The sequence below is a fragment of the Scylla paramamosain genome, chromosome 11 (assembly GCF_035594125.1).
Source record: "Scylla paramamosain isolate STU-SP2022 chromosome 11, ASM3559412v1, whole genome shotgun sequence".
Lineage (NCBI taxonomy): Eukaryota > Metazoa > Arthropoda > Malacostraca > Decapoda > Portunidae > Scylla > Scylla paramamosain.
In genome coordinates, this window is record NC_087161.1 from 21,152,766 (window position 1) to 21,174,114 (window position 21,349).

At 39.1% G+C, this 21,349-nt stretch overlaps 3 protein-coding genes across 3 annotated transcripts; all 3 read left to right on the forward strand.

The window, feature by feature from the left end:
* Positions 1 to 7,162: 7,162 nt before the first annotated feature.
* Positions 7,163 to 8,847, forward strand: LOC135105064 (uncharacterized). The gene is made up of 3 exons (XM_064013005.1): positions 7,163 to 7,307; positions 7,852 to 8,049; positions 8,298 to 8,847. Exons 1-3 carry the CDS (start codon positions 7,259 to 7,261, stop codon positions 8,564 to 8,566), a joined length of 516 nt encoding a protein of 171 aa, XP_063869075.1. The 5' UTR covers positions 7,163 to 7,258; the 3' UTR covers positions 8,567 to 8,847.
* Positions 8,848 to 14,273: 5,426 nt separating this feature from the next.
* Positions 14,274 to 16,284, forward strand: LOC135104689 (uncharacterized). Its single transcript, XM_064012213.1, has 3 exons — positions 14,274 to 14,431; positions 15,330 to 15,527; positions 15,864 to 16,284. The coding sequence occupies exons 1-3, from the start codon at positions 14,383 to 14,385 to the stop codon at positions 16,124 to 16,126; spliced, it is 510 nt and encodes a 169-aa protein (XP_063868283.1). The 5' UTR covers positions 14,274 to 14,382; the 3' UTR covers positions 16,127 to 16,284.
* A 3,194-nt stretch (positions 16,285 to 19,478) lies between these two features.
* On the forward strand, positions 19,479 to 21,320 carry LOC135105065 (uncharacterized). Its single transcript, XM_064013006.1, has 3 exons — positions 19,479 to 19,633; positions 20,158 to 20,355; positions 20,604 to 21,320. Exons 1-3 carry the CDS (start codon positions 19,585 to 19,587, stop codon positions 20,870 to 20,872), a joined length of 516 nt encoding a protein of 171 aa, XP_063869076.1. The 5' UTR covers positions 19,479 to 19,584; the 3' UTR covers positions 20,873 to 21,320.
* The last annotated feature ends 29 nt before the right edge of the window (positions 21,321 to 21,349 follow it).

Genomic DNA, 21,349 nt, shown 5'->3' on the forward strand with positions numbered 1-21,349 from the left:
CGTAATAATTGGTAAGAGTTTGAAGGAAGAATGATATTGAGGCTTAAACATGACGGTTCGAAGGTGAGCATTAACTCAGCATGAACGCCAGTTTGCTCGTTAATCCACGTAGATTGAAATTGGTATAGGATCATCACAAGTAATGACATCACGCTTCCAGTCCCAGAGACTGCTATCCCTCATTTAAGGAATCAATCAGAAATAGTCACTTAAACCATTTAGATATTACCTTCGTAACAGAGAGACTGAGAGAGTGAAAACGCTGAATGAGTGTGTTGTGTTATATTCAAGCTACCACTTATCTCCATAATGAACGTAATTACATTTCTTTTTCTTACATTCACCTTCGGCTTCTTCCTACACATGTATCCAAACACGTCTAATGGCGTGGTTAACTTGTCTGTATCTGCCATCAATGAGGTGTCATCTGGTAACAGTGATCCACTCATACTACATTATTTACCCTGTGCTGTTAACAATACCGCCAGTTCCCTACACAACACATCTCTGGCATAACTCCATATAGATAGGCCTATATGTGATATATATATATATATATATATATATATATATATATATATATATATATATATATATATATATATATATATATATATATATATATATATATATATATGGATGAATAGAAAGATAGATAGATATGCCATATATGTGATATGATTTTACTAAATATATCAAGTCTGAAAATACTTTTTTCTTTTCCAAGTTAGTTTTCCTAAATTAGTAATAGAGGAAATACTTTGTTTACACAGCCCGTCAATCCCCTGAGGCCTCCTTTTACCAGACATATTACTCCATCTATGCCTTATCTGATTCTCTTAATCACTGCCATACACCTTACCTAGCACACTCAATTGACTGTTACCTCTGTAATTAAACACTCATGGTTGTCCCCTTTTCCTTCATGCAATGGAACAGGAATGACACATGCACTTGCTCACTCCAACGGTAACGTGCTATTCCTAAAACACATATCCAGTAATGTAACGTCTCATCAACTCCTGTCCTCTAACTGACTGTCTTCAGCCTCTCTCTCACTGCCGCAATGTTGCATATCTAGCTGTCTTCTATCGCTATTTTCATGCTAACTGCTCTTTTGATCTTGCTAACTGCATGCCTCCCCTCCTCCTGCGGCCTCGTTGCACAAGACTTTCTTCTTTCTCTCACCCCTATTCTGTCCACCTCTCTAACGCAAGAGTTAACCGGTATTCTGAATCATTCATCCCTTTCTCTGGTAAACTCTGGAAATCCCTGCCTGCTTTTGTATTTCCACCTTCCTATGACTTGAATTCCTTCAAGAGGGAGGTTTCAAGACACTTATTCATCAATTTTTGACCACTGCTTTGACCCTTTTATGGGACTGGCATTTCAGTGGGTATATTTTTTTTTATTGTATTTTTGTTGCTCTTGGTCAGTGTCCTTCCTACAAAAAAAAAAAAAAAAAAAAAAAAAAAAACACTCTGATACTGACCCCATCTTAATTCAATCACCACTGCACATGTATTCAAACCTGATGGTTTGCCAATTACCATCTCCTCTACTGCTGCCTGCACATCCTCTTTCGCTACTGTTGACACATTTAATTTGGTTTGTATATCAAATCAATGTAGTATCCACCAAATGCCTTAATCTCTGTATCTCTCTCCTCTACATTCAGCAGTTTCTCAAAATAGCCTCCACAGTTTCTTCCGATCCAGGTATGGGGCATTCCTATTCGGTATTCGTATTCGAATATATTCGAATACTGTACTTGGGTGTATTCGTATTTATATTCAAATACTTGTCGTCTGACAACAAAGTATTCGCATTCGTATCCCAATACTTGGAAAAATTATTCGCATTTTAGCATAAAATGCCGAATACTCTTAAATCCACCATCAGAAATAATAGTCATTGTTCCTTTCAAGTTAGAAATTCTCGTTCCTGTTAGTCTGACGTGGATGATACAGGTTCACTAGCGTGGCCACTGTGACTGTTGGGGTCTGGCGGCCCTTAGTTGGCTCTTGCCAATGATAGAAGGTTCACTGTTGGATTTATTCTTTATTTCCTTCCACCTTTCTTTGGGATCCCGGGATATTACATGTATTATAGTGCTGCGGAGTGCGGTGTATCCTGAAGGTTACACACAATGTAAATTGTGCACTGTGTGTTGTTCAGTCTAATGACCACAGTTACAGTTTAGCCACAGTTTTGATGAATTTTATATATATATATATATATATATATATATATATATATATATATATATATATATATATATATATATATATATATATATATATATATATATATATATATATATATATATATATATATATATATATATATTTTTTTTTTTTTTTTTTTTTATGTAGGAAGGATACTGGCCAAGTGCAACAAAAATCTAATACAAAGAATGCCCACTGAAATGCCAGTCCCATAAAAGGGTCAAAGCAGTGGTCAAAAATTGGTGGATAAGTGTCTTGAAACCTCCCTCTTGAAGGAATTCAAGTCATAGAAAGGTGGAAATACAGAAGCAGGCAGGGGGTTCCAGAGTTTACCAGAGAAAGGGATGAATGATTGAGAATACTGGTTAACTCTTGCGTTAGAGAGGGGGACAGAATAGGGGTGAGAGAAAGAAGAAAGTCTTGTGCAGCGAGGCCGCGGAAGGAGGGGAGGCATGCAGTTAGCAAGATCAGAAGAGCAGTTGGCATGAAAATAGCGGTAGAAGACAGCTAGATATGCAACATTGCGGCGGTGAGAGAGGGGCTGAAGACAGTCAGTTAGAGGAGAGGAGTTGATGAGACGAAAAGCTTTTGATTCCACCCTGTCTAGAAGAGCAGTATGAGTGGAACCCTCCAGACATGTGAAGCATACTCCATATATGGACGGATAAGGCCCTTGTACAGAGTTAGCAGCTGGGGGGGGTGAGAAAAACTGGCGCAGACGTCTCAGAACACCTAACCTCATAGAAGCTGTTTTAGCTAGAGATGAGATGTGAAGTTTCTAGTTCAGATTATAAGTAAAGGACAGACCGAGGATGTTCAGTGTAGAAGAGGGGGACAGTTGAGTGTCATTGAAGAAGAGGGGATAGTTGTCTGGAAGGTTGTGTCGAGTTGATAGATGGAGGAATTGAGTTTTTGAGGCATTGAACAATACCAAGTTTGCTCTGCCCCAATCAGAAATTTTAGAAAGTCAGGCGTTCTGTGGCTTCCCTGCGTGATATGTTTACCTCCTGAAGGGTTGGACGTCTATGAAAAGACGTGGAAAAGTGCAGGGTGGTATCATCAGCATAGGAGTGGATAGGACAAGAAGTTTGGTTTAGAAGATCATTAATGAATAATAAGAAGAGAGTGGGTGACAGGACAGAATCCTGAGGAACACCACTGTTAATAGATTTAAAAGAACAGTGACCGTCTACCACAGCAGGAATAGAACGTTCAGAAAGGAAACTTGAGATGAAGTTACAGAGAGAAGGATAGAACACGTACGAGGGTTGTTTGGAAATCAAAGCTTTGTGCCAGACTCTATCAAAGCCTTTTGATATGTCCAAGGCAACAGCAAAAGTTTCACCAAAGTCTCTAAAAGAGGATGACCAAGACTCAGTAAGGAAAGCCAGAAGATCACTAGTAGAGCGGCCTTGACGGAACCTATACTGGCGATCATATAGAAGGTTGTGAAGTGATAGATGTTTAAGAATCTTCCTGTTGAGGATAGATTCAAAAACTTTAGATAAGCAGGAAATTAAAGCAATAGGACGGTAGTTTGAGGGATTAGAGCGGTCACCCTTTTTAGGAACAGGTTGAATGTAGGCAAACTTCAAGCAAGAAGGAAAGGTACATGTTGACAGACAGAGGTGAAAGAGTTTGACTAGGCAATGTGCAAGCACGGAGGCACAGTTTCGGAGAACAATAGGAGGGACCCCATCAGGTCCATAAGCCTTCCGAGGGTTTAGGCCAGCGAGGGCATGGAAAACATCATTGCGAAGAATTTTAATACGTGGCATGAAGTAGTCAGAGGGTGGAGGAGAGGGAGGAACAAGCCCAGAATCATCCAAGGTAGAGTTTTTTTGCAAAGGTTTGAGCAAAGAGTTCAGCTTTAGAAATAGATGTGATAGCAGTGGTGCCATCTGGTTGAAGTAGAGGAGGGAAAGAAGAAGAAGCAAAGTTATTGGAGATATTTTTGGCTAGATGCCAGAAATCACGAGGGGTGTTAGATCTTGAAAGGTTTTGACATTTTCTGTTAATGAAGGAGTTTTTGGCTAGTTGGAGAACAGACTTGGCATGGTTCCGGACAGAAATATAAAGTGCATGAGATTCTGGTGATGGTAGGGTTAAGTACCTTTTGTGGGCCACCTCTCTATCATGTATAGCACGAGAACAAGCTGTGTTAAACCAAGGTTTAGAAGGTTTAGGACGAGAAAAAAGAGTGAGGAATGTACGCCTCCATGCCAGACACTATCACCTCTGTTATGCGCTCAGCACACAAAGACGGGTCTCTGACACGGAAGCAGTAGTCATTCCAAGGAAAATCAGCAAAATACCTCCTCAGGTCCCCCAAACTAGCAGAGGCAAAACGCCAGAAGCACCTTCGCTTAGGGGGATCCTGAGGAGGGATTGGAGTGATAGGACAAGATAAAGATATGAGATTGTGATCGGAGGAGCCCAACGGAGAAGAAAGGGTGACAGCATAAGCAGAAGGATTAGAGGTCAGGAAAATGTCAAGAATGTTGGGTGTATCTCCAAGACGGTCAGGAATACGAGTAGGGTGTTGCACCAATTGCACTAGGTCATGGAGGATAGCAAAGTTGTAGGCTAGTTCACCAGGATGGTCAGTGAAGGGAGAGGAAAGCCAAAGCTGGTGGTGAACATTGAAGTCTCCAAGAATGGAGATCTCTGTAAAAGAGAAGAGACACAGAATGTGCTCCACTTTGGAAGTTAAGTAGTTAAAGAATTTCTTATAGTCAGAGGAGTTAGGTGAGAGGTATACAGCACAGATAAATTTAGTATGAGAATGACTCTGTAGTCGTAGCCAGATGGTGGAAAACTCGGAAGATTGAAGAGCGTGGGCACGAGAGCAGGTTAAGTCATTGCGCACATAAACGCAGCATCCAGCTTTGGATCGAAAATGAGGATAGAGAAAGTAGGAGGGAACAGAAAAGGGGCTACTGTCAGTTGCCTCAGACACCTGAGTTTCAGTGAGGAAAAGAAGATGAGGTTTAGAAGAGGAGAGGTGGTGTTCTACAGAATGAAAATTAGATCTTAGACCGCGAATGTTGCAGAAGTTAATGAAGAAAAAGTTGAGGGGGGTGTCAAGACACTTAGGGTCGTCGACGGAAAGGCAGTCCGACCTGGGGACATTTATGGTCCCCTCCCCAGATGGGGACTCCGAGGCTGGTGTAGGAGTCGCCATGATTTTAAAATTTTTGAGTGAAGGGTGTGTGTGTTATTAGGTGCTTGTAGTTTTGTGTGGTGGTAGAGAGTTGTCTTTAGAGGGCAGGCTGTGACTGCCCCCTTGTGTTGTGAGACACAAAGGGAAACGTTCAGTGAGGTCACAGCTGGGTTTAATGATAAGTTCACAGCACCCCCTGAACAGTGCTTTAGACCTCACTGTGAGTAATTATCGTTTCGGCAGGTGCCTACTGCCTCCTCCATATATATATATATATATATATATATATATATATATATATATATATATATATATATATATATATATATATATATATATATATATATATATATAACAGAAGTGAAATTTATAGCAGGATACTAGAAAAGACTTGGCTATTATAATTTGATATAAGTATTTTGTTGTGTTTCGTTGAGTACAGCTTAAATATGTACTTGAGGATTTTGGAAAACGAGTATGTCTGTGTGTGATAAACATGTACAGAATACTGGCATCATTTATAAATTCATGACGTCATTTTAATATTGAATAACTTTAGCACCATATTAGGGTCATTGCTGATCTACCAACATGAAAAAGTTATTTTCAACGAAAACTTTTCATGAATGCATTCACGAATACTCTCATGAAGTATTCGTATTTGTATTCGAATACACAGTTCTTGTATTCACTCCATCCATGTTCCGATCCCACGTTGTATAAGCAATATCTTACTATCCTGTGCTTTTATCTGTTCCTCACTCCCAGATGGTACTCTCCCGATTCTTTTTATCTCTTAGCAGGTGATTTTCTTATTCTGTTGAACATTCTGTGTTATATTCACACCCCACCGTTCATCACCAACAAGTTTCATGAGTGCCTTGTCTACAATCACTGTATTTTATATATATATATATATATATATATATATATATATATATATATATATATATATATATATATATATATATATATATATATATATATATATATATATATATATATATATATATATATATATATATTTTTTTTTTTTTTTTCTATTTAAAGTTATGAATATCTATCGTATCAAACCTTGTGCTTACATTTGCAAGCTTTCGTTTCTTACAGAGTGTTAACTAACTTTCCTCCTTTACCTTCATGCCAGGCACCACGTATTTACCTGCCGCACCATTAAGTACATCGCTACCAACACGAGTATTTAAATGACTCATGAGTAGCATGTTGACAGAGGTTCTTTTATTTCACAGACAATCGTGTGATTTCTTGTTTTTCTTCTAGAAAAAAAAAAAAAAAAAAAAATCCACCTCACCGAACTCACTACTCTCCCTCGCTCCCCTCTCTTTACACCGGACACCCTACTAGTGACACTTCCACACCGAGAACAAAATACTGTGTGAGCAAGGTATGCAATCTCTCGATATTGTCAAATGAATTATTACATTATGAACCTCAATATATAGATGTGGTGACCTCCAACGCTTCATTTTAAGGCCTACCAGTAATTCGCAATTTCGTTATTTGATTGCCAGTGCATGGATGAGTAATATGGATCCACACGAGCTTCCATAAGGTTCTCCTACGTGATAAGGGCTTGCTACAGCCTGTACCTATGTACTTACCTAGTCTTAGCACCTACTGCTGAAAAAAAAAAAAAAAATCTTGAGGTCGTTAGCACAGAAAATCCCAGGCAGTGTAAAGGTTCCCTGTAATACGTTGAAAAGGGAAGTAGTGCATGAGAGAGTTATCATGTTATTTCTCACCAGTACTGATTTTTCTTTTCTCTCCCTTCCTCTTTCTGTACTATTTCGTCATGTGTGAAGTATAAAAGTCTGCGTGTTGTCTTTGACTTCATACAGACACCAACATGTCTCTCCTTCAACAAGTCATCATTGCTTCCCTGGCAGTCTTCGTGGGTAAGTAAGCAATAACCACAGTTGTATTCGCACAACACTCACAACAGTTATATGAAAGTGTAGTATTCTCTTTGTAATAGGACATAAGGGAATGTCGATCCAATTAGTCCGTGTTGATTATCATGGCTATTGATTATCATGTGAAGACGATGTGTTTCTCAAGTGTCGTCTGAAGGGTTCGATCTCTGCCATCAGACATTGCTCTCCTAGAATCTTTGAGTAAGAGTTCAGTCAGTCTTTCCCGTAATACAAAACGCAGCCAGTAGCATTACCGTCTGTTTCTGTTAGAAGCCTGTTAAAGCCTTTTTCACACTATCAGTCTTCAATTTCACATGTGTATTAAAGGCTAAGGTCCACTAATTGATGACAGAGCGAAGGGAAAGAGAAAATTACTCACTCATAATAATCCGTCCCATGGATGATTGATATAATAACACTTATGTACGTCTTTCCAGTCTTATTAGATCAATCAGTCTTATTCAATCAATTTTCAGTTACAATGTCTATGAATAAACTTAAGCATCGTTTTACTTTTCCTGCGCAGCCGCCCAGTGCCCCTCGGATTTTTTCGAATCCGAGGGTCTTTGCTTCAACGTCATTGACAAGCCAGGGCAAAACTTGACATGGGAGGAGTGCAGGATTCTCTGTGAGATAGAGGATGAGGGGGAGTGGAAGTCCGACTTGGCGGTCTTTGACAATGCCGAAGAACTGGAAGCATTCTCCATCACCTGGCTGGAGATCTGTGAGTATTGCGAATGTTAAGTGATCCTGAAAGTCTTGGGATCGCTGTGAATGTTAATACTTTTATTCCTGAAGATAACAAATGTAAAATTATTAAAGTAGTTGTGGGAATTAATTTGCACATTTCTTCCTCACTGCTAGTGATTTAATGATTAGGATCTTGTGTTCTTGTCAATCAACGCGTGACATCCAATACCAGATTCCCTCCTACCACAGAAATAAACTTATTGCCTTCGTTACTCCTCTCAGCCAATACGCTGCCCGAGCATCCCTACATGTGGATGGGTGTGCACAAGAAGGACGAACATTGGTTCACCCTGGACGGCACTCACATCACCCACCAGAATCTAATGTGGCGCGTGGGTTATCCTCACGAGACAGGCACCCACGCCTTCCTGGAGGATATCACCAAGACCACCGGCGAGAACTCGTATGGACGTCTGTACATGAGGACAACCATACTCGGCGAGCACGAGCACAACAGCCGCTGTCTCTGTGAGGCCAACGTACGAAAGTGACGGAAACAAAAGATCGTTGTTGAAGAATCTCGTCCACATGGCATGGAAGAGAAATTTTGCTAAAAAGAAAAGAAATAACTTTCAACTGACTTTTGTGTTTGGATGAGATAAGACTGAACTCTTCAGTCATCCTTTTTAAGTTGCACAGGCGCTGTTCACTGAAAACTGACCCACGTTAGTAGAATGTGTGATTTAGCTATCTATAAACAGACCTTCATTTCAGCCACTGTATTTGGTCTATGTAGTTTCTTATAAGAAACAATAAAGAATTTTCATTTCAATCTGATTTGATCTACTTGTACTTAAGGACAATATTGGTGGCAGCAGCAACAGCTGCAATAAAAACAGCAACAAGAAAAACAAAAACTACAAGAAGCTGAACAACAAGAGCAGGAACGGAAAGAAAACATTGCGAGTACTTCTGAAACCAGGAAATACACCTAGCAGTTTTTACTATCTGAGAAAAGGAAGAAAATAATAATAAAAAAAATAAATAAATGTCATTTGATTTCCCAACTTCCTCCTTCCCATGAACCGCGGGAAGTGACATCGGGTGACAGGAACCAAACACTATAATTAATCTTTAAACAACACAGCAACACGGTACACTCACCTTCACACAGTAATATCCTTGCGACTGAGTGGAAAGCATGACAGTAATCTTCAGTCCCAACCGTATGCTATACCTGAAATATTTTAGTGCATAAATATTTATCGTGGTTCCTGTGCGTGTTGCAATAAAACTCTTCCTTCTGTCTGGTTCCATTCATTCTAAATCGATTCATTATCCGTGCACCTGAAGGAAGAAGCTGCTTATCACTGAATTTCTTGAAGACCTTATCAGTGCATCAGTACACATTCATACATACAAACATAAATGGCACCACTGCTATCACATCTATTTCTAAAGCTGAACTCTTTGCTCAAACCTTTGCTAAAAACTCTACCTTGGACGATTCTGGGCTTGTTCCTCCCTCTCCTCCACCCTCTGACTACTTCATGCCACCAATTAAAATTCTTCGCAATGATGTTTTCCATGCCCTCGCTGGCCTAAACCCTCGGAAGGCTTATGGACCTGATGGGGTCCCTCCTATTGTTCTCCGAAACTGTGCCTCCGTGCTTGCACCTTGCCTAGTTAAACTCTTTCAGCTCTGTCTGTCAACATCTACCTTTCCTTCTTGCTGGAAGTTTGCCTACATTCAACCTGTTCCTAAAAAGGGTGACCGCTCTAACCCCTTAAACTACCGTCCTATTGCTTTAATTTCCTGCTTATCTAAAGTTTTTGAATCTATCCTCAACAGGAAGATTCTTAAACATCTATCACTTCACAACCTTCTATCTGATCGCCAGTATGGGTTCCGTCAAGGCCGCTCTACTGGTGATCTTCTGGCTTTCCTTACTGAGTCTTGGTCATCCTCTTTTAGAGATTTTGGTGAAACTTTTGCTGTTGCCTTGGACATATCAAAAGCCTTTGATAGAGTCTGGCACAAAGCTTTGATTTCCAAACTACCCTCTTACGGTTTCTATCCTTCTCTCTGTAACTTCATCTCAAGTTTTCTTTCTGACCGTTCTATTGCTGCTGTGGTAGACGGTCACTGTTCTTCTCCTAAATCTATTAACAGTGGTGTTCCTCAGGGTTCTGTCCTGTCACCCACTCTCTTCTTATAATTCATTAATGATCTTCTAAACCAAACTTCTTGTCCTATCCACTCCTACGCTGATGATACCAACCTGCACTTTTCCACGTCTTTTCATAGACGTCCAACCCTTCAGGAGGTAAACATATCACGCAGGGAAGCCACAGAACGCCTGACTTCTGATCTTTCTAAAATTTCTGATTGGGGCAGAGCAAACTTGGTTATGTTCAATGCCTCAAAAACTCAATTCCTCCATCTATCAACTCGACACAACCTTCCAGACAACTATCCCCTCTTCTTCAATGACACTCAACTGTCCCCCTCTTCTACACTGAACATCCTCGGTCTGTCCTTTACTTATAATATGAACTGGAAACTTCACATCTAATCTCTAGCTAAAACAGCTTCTATGAGGTTAGGTGTTCTGAGACGTCTCCGCCAGTTTTTCTCACCCCCCAGATGCTAACTCTGTACAAGGGCCTTATCCGTCCATGTATGGAGTATGCTTCACATGTCTGGGGGGGTTCCACTCATACTGCTCTTCTAGACAGGGTGGAATCAAAAGCTTTTCGTCTCATCAACTCCTCTTCTCTAACTGACGGTCTTCAGCCTGTCTCTCACCGCTGCAATGTTGCATATCTAGCTGTCTTCTACCGCTATTTTCATGCTAACTGCTCTTCTGATCTTGCTAACTCCATGCCTCCCCTCCTTCCGAGGCCTCGCTGCACAAGACTTTCTTCTTTCTCTCACCCCTATTCTGTCCACCTCTCTAACGCAAGAGTTAACCAGTATTCTCAATCATTCATCCCTTTCTCTGGCAAACTCTGGAACTCCCTGCCTGCTTTTGTATTTCCACCTTCCTATGACTTGAATTCCTTCAAGAGGGAGGTTTCAAGACACTTATCCACCAATTTTTGACCACTGCTTTGACCCTTTTATGGGACTTGCATTTCAGTGGGCATTTTTTTTTATTAGATTTTTGTTGTCCTTGGCCAGTGTCATTCCTACATAAAAAAAAAAAAAAAACTGGTATCTCTTCCAGAAATGGTGTAGGTAAGACAAGGCACACAACTTTCATATTTACACTTATTCATAACATTTAGATCTTTTATGAGGCATCACCCTTGGAGTTTGTACGGGCGCGTCACTTCATACCAACACAGCTTTTATCCTTTTGCTTCTGTTACACATAATTATTGTACTATGTTCCAGTGACTGTCGTCATCCCTTTAAGGACTCTTTTACGCTATTAATTCATATCTTATGGGGCCTACCTTAGACGTGCACACATCTCACACTTGATCTTTTTATCTTCTTCACCATCTTATCATCCTCCATTCTTTCAACATATCCATGCTATCTAAGGACAGAATCCTCTGCACGTCCCTCCAAGGGTCTGGCAACTCTCGTTCTGCTAACTTCCTCATTTCTGACTCCTCCATCCGACTTATCCCACACACTCCTTAGACATCTCATCTCGTTTACATTCAATCTCTTCTTGTCTGCTACTCCCATAGTCCAAGTCTCAGCACTGTAGAGTGCAATATGCAGTCCTGTCTTTTCACATAGTATTCTTTTTACGTGCACTCCACCTCCTCACCGTTCAGCTTAACATTCATCGTTCCACCTTCTTCCGTGGAGCACGTGATTACTTTCTTCTTTCATATTTTAACCCTCTCTCCCGTGTAAACTTTTCTAATAACGTAGTTAACTTTTTTGTATAAGTTGTGTTGTCTGCGAAGAACAATAATTGATTCACGGTCCAATTTTTACCCTCTGTTGTTACCAGATCGAATCCTCTACCAACATTTCAGCATTAACTACCCTTTCCACACTTTGCATATACGTAGATGCCATCGTGACGTTACATATCCCTGGCACAACCCAGCAGTGACCGGCAACCACATTGAATAGATTGGTACCTTTGTCATTAGAACACTTATTGCTATCCTTTAATACTGCGGAAATGGAACTACAGATGCCAACCGCACCGTGGCAGTAAGAAGACAATTTTGATAATCCAACTTACGCTCTATGATACTGACCTCACCTATCTCCGAACACTGCACTGAATATCCATCGAAACTTGGTGCTTTTCTAATTTTCATCTCCTATACTTTATCCTGCAACGCTTTCTTCATTATAATTACTTGATTTTATTGCCCTAAGACCTTGTTTCCACCTAGTAACTCTCCCAAGTACACAAGTTTCACGGCCTCTCCTCCGCATTCAGCAGTTTCTTTTAATGCCATATCCCTGTTCTCACGTAATCTTGCCGAACCAACATCCTGCCATCTTCTGCTTTCACCTGCTCCTCACTGACAAATAGTCCCTTCCTAATGTTCCTCACCTCTTTCCAGAACATTTTCATATTTTCTTGCGGATTCTCTTATAGCCTCATCCCCATCAATTATCAGGCCCCTCTTCAGCATCACGCAAAGGTCTCATATGACACTCTATCCTTCTTTTGTTACCATGCCTGAAAAGCCTTCGATCTTTTCGTCTACAAGTAGAAGTACAAGTCACCAGTACCTCATAACATTACTATTCACTTCTTTCTCACTCCATCTCCCACTCAACTCACTGACTCACTCGTCTATGGCTTAAAAATTACTCAACTGTCAATCGACATTACCTACATCCTGCTCCTTTATTTCAGTCTAATCTCTACTTATGTGAAAATCGATAGGTTTTTCTCTTGTCACCAGTTACGTCGCGTTTAGAGCATTGCTCTCTCTTCCGAGGCGGTCGTGGGGATGGCACAGGTGCTGTGGTGTGCCTGCGTGGGGTTGACGCTCGCCTGGCACCCTGCTGCTATCAACGACCCTGCCCGCTCTCCGACACTTGCCAAACATGCATGTCGTACATGGTACTGTGGTATTGTTTCATTGCAGAAAGAACAGCACTTAATATTCTTATTTAATTCTTTATAGAAAAGCATGTTGAGAACAATCTCTTTATTGTCATGCAATATTTAACATTGCGAATAATAAAATAACTAATGAAAAGGGAATTATATTTTTGTAGTTATTTATCTCGCGTGGTGTGCGTGTTGATATTGAATTGTGACTCCTGCATGCTTTTATTCATTATTAATATAATATTTTCTGTAATCGTAGTGGGAGAAGGTGCTTTTCCCTCAATTAATCCTATATATTTTACCTGTGCAAGTAGGTCTAAACGCTAATAAAAAAATATATAGAAAAATTCTTTCATTGTACAGAGAAATGTACTCGAAATTTTTAATTCATGATTTGTAGAATACCATGTAGAGATCAATCTCTTTAGTCTCTTGTAATATTTAACATTGCGGATAAAAAAAGAAAAAGAAAAGTAACAAATCCAAATTGAACTATGTTTGTGTAGTCAGATATTTATCTCGGGTGGTGTGCGTGTTGACATTAAACTGTGCCTCCTGCATTATTTTATTTGTTATTGATTTAATATTTTTTCGTAACCTTAATGGGAAAAGCTGCTTATCACTTAATTTAATCCCTTTCAGTGTACACAACGATTTTTTTTTTTATGGTAAGAGAAACGCGGGCCAAGGGCAAGAAAATTTCTATAAAAAACGCCCACTGAGATGCCAGTCTCCAGACAAGAGATAAAAGGATTCACAAATATAAAAAAAAGTGTCTTTTTTGTTTTGACTCTTTTGGTTACAGATTAGCCAGAAAATACTAAATATAGCAATATAAGTAAACTCATCCACAATGTCACATGATTTATTACAACAGTTTTAAAAAATTGTGTATGGAAGTCTTCAACTCCAGCCCATGATTTCGAGTTTTGTAAATAAATGACTGTTTTTTGTCGAGTGCCATTAATTTTTAATTTGATTGTCAGTGCATTGACGAGGAGACGAGCAGCCATTGGGTTTTCCTAATTTCCAGAATCACAATGCAACCTGTACGAGTACCTACAAGCCTGGCTACACATAGTACTTACTATTGATGAGTCAGAAGAAAAAAAAAACTTGAGGTCGTTAGCACAGAAAACGCCACAGAGTGTAAAGGTTCCCTGTAGCGTGTTCTCTAGGGAAACACATGGGAGAGTTAACATGTTGTTTCTCTCCAGTAGTGATTTTTCTGTTGTTTCCCTCGCTCTCCTTCAACTCTTTGCCCATGCGTGGCTGTATAAAAGACTGCGAATTGTCTTTCACTGCACTCTGACACCAACATGTCTCTCCTTCAACAAATCATCATTGCTTCCCTGGCAGCCTTCGTGGGTACGTAAACAATAACTGTACTCATATTTGCATAAAACTCACAAAGCTGCATAGCAAAATCTAGTATAGTCTTTGTAATAACACATCAAGGATTCTCGAGCCACTTAGTCCCTGCTAATTATTATGGCACTCTTGGTAAGATGTGTACCTCAGTTGTTGTGTCAAGGGTTCGATATACAGCAGCACCAACTCATGCCTTATAACAAAGTTTTCATCATTCATCTCTCTGGAACCTCTTTCGTATCACTTACGTAAATGCTTAACTTTCTTGACGGAACTCTAAGAGGCATGGCATAAACCCACTAAGTTAAAAAGCGATAACAATGTCTTTCATTTCACGAGCAATGTATATTTCTCAGACCTCACTATGCTTAAAGTGAAGCTAATTCATCTTGACGGTCTCTCAAATGACGGATATGAAAACGTTAATGATCATATATGCATACAGGCAACATTACCTTAAATTGAAAAATTACAAATGTATATTTAACCCTTTCTCTGCTAGATAATTTTCCCTTGATGATTTGTATGCCTATAGACTTTTACTTTTTACTTGTACTTAAATTTATTTTATTATTATTATTTTTTTCTTAGCGTTAAAAAAACAATTTTTTCTATTTTTTCCTTTCTCTCTCTCTTTCTGTCCTTGCAAACATTTTTTCACACCCTTGTGGATGGTAATGGGTGACCAGAGCAGTGAGAAGGTTAAAGGTGAAAGCTCTTTAACCGATAAGAAAGTCGTAAAAACTTCCAACTATTAATCACTTGGATGATGAGTGTATTCACACTTCCCTTCTGCTTCCCTCCTTCATATCCAATTAAAACCACCTGTACAGAATCAACTCTCAACTCCACTGTCCACCAATACGCAATCACTTCTACTTGCTTCCCTCCGCAGCTGCTCAGTGCCCACCGAATTTCTTCGAATCCGAGGGCCTCTGCTTCAACGTCATTGACAAGCCCGGGGAGGACCTGACGTGGGAGGAGTGCAGGGGTCTGTGTGAGAAGGAGGCAGAGGGGGAGTGGAAGGCCGACCTGGCTGTCTTTGACAATGCTGAAGAACTGGAAGAATTCTCCATCACCTGGCTCGAGATCTGTGAGTATTATGAATATTTCAGCGATCCTCGATGTGTTTTTTCTTGAGCATCACAAATGCAAGACTAGTAAAGTAGTACAGGTAACTAAGTTGAACTTTTATTTCTCATTGTCAATGCTTGAATAATTAGGATCTTATTTCCTTGTCGTTAGCGGTAAATTATTGAATGATTGCTTGAGCTTACTCAGGTGAAGTATTATTATAATGCTTAATCTGTTTCTATGTCTGTGTTTTGATGAGCTATTTTATTATTTCTTGCGCGTCTATCAACGCGTGCCGCCAAACACTGTCCCCCTACCACACAAACAAACTTATCCCTTCCGTTCTTCCTCTCAGCCAATACGCTGCCTGAACATCCCTACATGTGGATGGGGGTGCACAAGATGGACGAGAAATGGGTCACCCTGGACGGCACTCATATCACCGAGCAGAACCTGATGTGGCACATGGGTTACCCTCACGAGACGGGCGCCCACGCCTTCCTGGAGGATGTCACCAAGACCACCGGAGTGAACTCCTATGGACGTCTGTACATGAGCTCAACCGTAGTCGGCGAGCACGAGCACAACAGCCGCTGTCTCTGTGAGGCTACCAAATGAAATCGACCCAAAGACTAAACCGACAAAGCTCCTCCCTCTGATTGGCCTGTTTCACTTCCTTGTTCTCTTATTCTTCCCTGTCATTCACCTCACAAGCATTGCATTCAGCCTATGGAATTTATCATTGTATGAAACAATAAATAAATGTAAATTCTTTTTGTTTTGATTTATTTGTACTTTCGGGTAATAGTAAGAACAACAGCAACAACAACAGAAACATCAACAACAACACCAACATCAACAATAACAACAACGGCAACAAGAACATAAAACATAAAAAAAAAAAAAACAGTAAGAAAGGAATACTATTTAAGAAACTATAATACACACCTAGAGCAATATGGCGTATTTGAACATAGCTCATTCGTAATTATTAATAAGAGTTTGAAGGAAGAATGATATTGAGGCTTAAACATGACGGTTCGAAGGTGAGCATTAACTCAGCATGAACGCCAGTTTGCTCGTTAATCCACGTAGATTGAAATTGGTATAGGATCATCACAAGTAATGACATCACGCTTCCAGTCCCAGAGACTGCTATCCCTCATTTAAGGAATCAATCAGAAATTGTCACTTAAACTATTTAGATATTACCTTCGTAACAGAGAGACTGAGAGAGTGAAAACGCTGAATGAGTGTGTTGTGTTATATTCAAGCTACCACTTATCTCCATAATGAACGTAATTACATTTCTTTTTCTTACATTCACCTTCGGCTTCTTCCTACACACGTATCCAAACACGTCTAATGGCGTGGTTAACTTGTCTGTATCTGCCATCAATGAGGTGTCATCTGGTAACAGTGATCCACTCATACTACATTATTTACCCTGTGCTGTTAACAATACCGCCAGTTCCCTACACAACACATCTCTGGCATAACTCCATATAGATATGCCTATATGTGATATATATATATTTATATATATATATATATATATATATATATATATATATATATATATATATATATATATATATATATATATATATATATATATATATATATATATATATATATATATATATATATATATATATATATATATATATATATATATATATATATATATATATATATATATATATATATATATATAGATAGATAGATAGATAGATAGATAGATAGGTAAATAGAAAGACAGATAGATAGATATGTTATATATGTGATATGATTTTACTTAATATATCAAGTCTGAAAATACTTTTTTCTTTTCCAAGTTAGTTTTCCTAAATTAGTAATAGAGGAAATACTTTGTTTACACAGCCCGTCAATCCCCTGAGGCCTCCTTTTACCAGACATATTACTCCATCTATGCCTTATCTGATTCTCTTAATCACTGCCATACACCTTACCTAGCACACTCAATTGACTGTTACCTCTGTAATTAAACACTCATGGTTGTCCCCTTTTCCTTCATGCAATGGAACAGGAATGACACATGCACTTGCCCACTCCAACGGTAACGTGCTAGTAATGTAACTAACCTGTCTCTGATACTGACCCCATCTTAATTCAATCACCACTGCACATGTATCCAAACCTGATGCTTTGCCAATTACCATCTCCTCTACTGCTGCCTGCACATCCTCTTTCGCTATTGTTGACACACTTAATTTGCTTTGTACATCAAATCAATGTAGTATCCACCAAATGCCTTAATCTCTGTATCTCTCTCCTCTACATTCAGCAGTTTCTCAAAATAGTCTCCACAGTTTTTTCCGTTCCAGGTATGGGTCATTCGTATTCGGTATTCATAATCGAATACATTCGAATACAGTACTTGGGTGTATTCGTATTCGTATTCGAATACTTCTCTTTTGATATCAATGTATTCGCGTTTGTATTCCAATACTTGGGAAAAGTATTCGTATTCTTCGAATAAAATGCCGAATTCTCTTAAATCCACCATCAGACATAATACTGTAGTCATTGTTCCTTTCAAGTTACAAATTCTCGTTCCTGTTTGTCCGACATGGATGATACAGGTTGACTAGCGTGGCCGCTGTGACTGTTGGTGTCTGGCGGCCCTTAGTTGCCTCTTGCCAGTGGTAGAAGGTGTGTTACTCCAGGTTCATTGTTGGATTTATTTTTTATTTCCTCCCCCCACTCTCTGGAATCCCTGGATATTACATGTATTATAGTGCTGCGGAGTGCGGTGTATCCTGAAGGTTACAGACAATGTAAACTGTGCACTGTTTTGTTCAGTGTAATGATCACAGTTACAGTTTAGCCACCGTTGTGATGAATCTGATATATATATATATATATATATATATATATATATATATATATATATATATATATATATATATATATATATATATATATATATATATATATATATATATATATATATATATATATATATATATATATATATATATATATATATACTGATGCCAGTATCCTGTACATGTTTATCACACACAGACATATTCGTTTTCCAAAATCCTCAAGTACATATCTAAGCTGTACTCAACGAAACACAACAAAATACTTATATCAGATTATAATAGCCAAGTCTTTTCTAATATCCTGCTGTAAATCTCACTTCTATTATATATATATATATATATATATATATATATATATATATATATATATATATATATATATATATATATATATATATATATATATATATATATATATATATGTGCTTACATTTGCAAGCTTTCGTTTCTTACAGAGTGCTATCTAACTTTCCCCCTTTTCCTTCATCCATGCACCACGTATTTACTAGCCGCACCATGAAGTACATCGCTACCAACACGAGTATTTAAATGTCTCATGAACAGCATGTTGACAGAGATTCCATTTTTTCACTGACAATCGTGGAATTTCTTCTTTTCTTCCTCTTCTTAAAAGAAAAAAATGAAAAAAAATCCTCCTCACTGAACTCACCACCCTCCCTCGCTCCCTTCTCTTTACACTGGACACCCTATTAATGACACTTCCACACAAAGAACAAAATACTGTCTGAGTAAGGTATGCAATCTCTCAAAAATGTCAAATGAATTATTTCAACACGATGAACCTCAATACATGGATGTGGTGACCTCCAACGCTTCATTTTAAGGTCCACAAGTAATTCGCAATTTCATTATTCGATGTCAGTGCATGGACGAGCAGTGTGGATCCACACGAGCTTTCACAAGGGTTTTGCTAAGTGCTAAGGTTTCGCCACAGCCTGTGTCTATGTGCATACCTAGTCTTTGCACGTAATGCGTAAAAAAACAAAATAAAAACATGAGGTCGTTAGCACAGAAAATCTCAGACAGTGTAAAGGTTCCCAGTAACACGTTCACAAAGGAAGTAGTGCATGAGAGAGTTATCATCTAATTTCTCATCAATACTGATTTTTCTCTTCTCTCCCCTCCTCTTTTCTCTACTATTTCATCATGTGTGATGTATAAAAGTCTGCCTGTTGCCTTTGACTTCATACAGACACCAACATGTCTCTCCTTCAAAAAGTTATCATTGCTTCCCTGGCAGCCTTCGTGGGTAAGTAAAAACAATAACTACAGTTGCATTCGCACAACACTCACAACAGTTATAGGAAAGTGTAGTGTTTTCTTTGTAATAGGACATAAGGGAATGTCGATCCACTTAGTCCGTATTGATTATCATGGCTATTGATTATTATGGTAAGATGATGTGTTTCTCAAGTGTCGTCTGAAGTATTAATGTAAGAAGTATGTGTATTAAAGGCTAAGGTCCACAAATTGATAGTAGCTAAGGTCCACTAATTGACAGTAGCAATACCACCTGTTTCTGTTAAAAAAACATTTTCCACACTATCAGTCTTCAATTCCACATGTGTATTAAAGGTTAAGATCCACTAATTGATGACAGAACAATGGGAAAGGGAAAATACTCTCTCATAACTATCTGTCCCATGGATGATTGATATAATAACACTCATGTTCATCTTTTCAGTCTTATTAAATCTATCAGTCTTATTCAGTCCATTTTCAATTTAAATGTCTACCAACAGACTTAATCATCGTTTTTCTTTTGCTGCGCAGCCGCCCAGTGCCCCTCGGATTTCTTCGAATCCGAGGGTCTTTGCTTTAACGTCATTGACAAGCCAGGGCAAAACTTGACATGGGAGGAGTGCAGGATTCTCTGTGAGATAGAGGATGAGGGGGAGTGGAAGTCCGACTTGGCGGTCTTCGACAATGCTGAAGAACTGGAAGCATTCTCCATCACCTGGCTGGAGATCTGTGAGTATTGAGAATATTAATTGATCCTGAAAGTCTTGGGATCGCTGTGAATGTTAATACTTTTATTCCTGAAGATAACAAATGTAAGATTATTAAAGCAGTAGTGGGAATTAATTTGCACATTTCTTCCTCACTGCCAGTGATTTAATGATTAGGATCTTGTGTTCTTGTCAATCAACGCGTGATATCTAATACCAGATTCCCTCCTACCACAGAAATAAACTTATTTCCTTCGTTACTCCTCTCAGCCAATACGCTGCCCGAGCATCCCTACATGTGGATGGGTGTGCACAAGAAGGACGAGCATTGGTTCACCCTGGACGGCACTCACATCACCCACCAGAATCTAATGTGGCGCGTGGGTTATCCTCACGAGACAGGCACCCACGCCTTCCTGGAGGATATCACCAAGACCACCGGCGAGAACTCGTATGGACGTCTGTACATGAGGACAACCATACTCGGCGAGCACGAGCACAACAGCCGCTGTCTCTGTGAGGCCAACGTACGAAAGTGACGGAAACAAGAGAGACTAAGCTCCTCCTCCTTAATTTCTTTCTCTTCCTTCTTTTCATACTCTTTTGTCTTCTTCATAACTTCTCTACCTTATCCTCTTCCTTTTCTTTGTTACTTACTGTTCCGCACGCACATGCATAATGTTGAGAGTTCAAAGGTATTTGACAGGTATAGTGAAGATCGTTGTTGAAGAATCTCGTCCACATGGCATGGAAGAGAAATTTTGCTAAAAAGAAAAGAAATAACTTTCAAGTTTCTTTTGGTTTTTGATGATCCAAGTCTGAACTCTTCAGTCATCCTTTTTAAGTTGCAGAAGCGCTGTTCACAGAAAACTGCTTCAACGTTACTAACATGTGTGATTTAGCTATCTATAAACAGACCTTCATTTCAAACACTGTATCCAGTGTATGGAGTTTCTTATAAGAAACAATAAAGAATTTTCATTTCAATCTGATTTGATCTACTTGTACTTAACTTA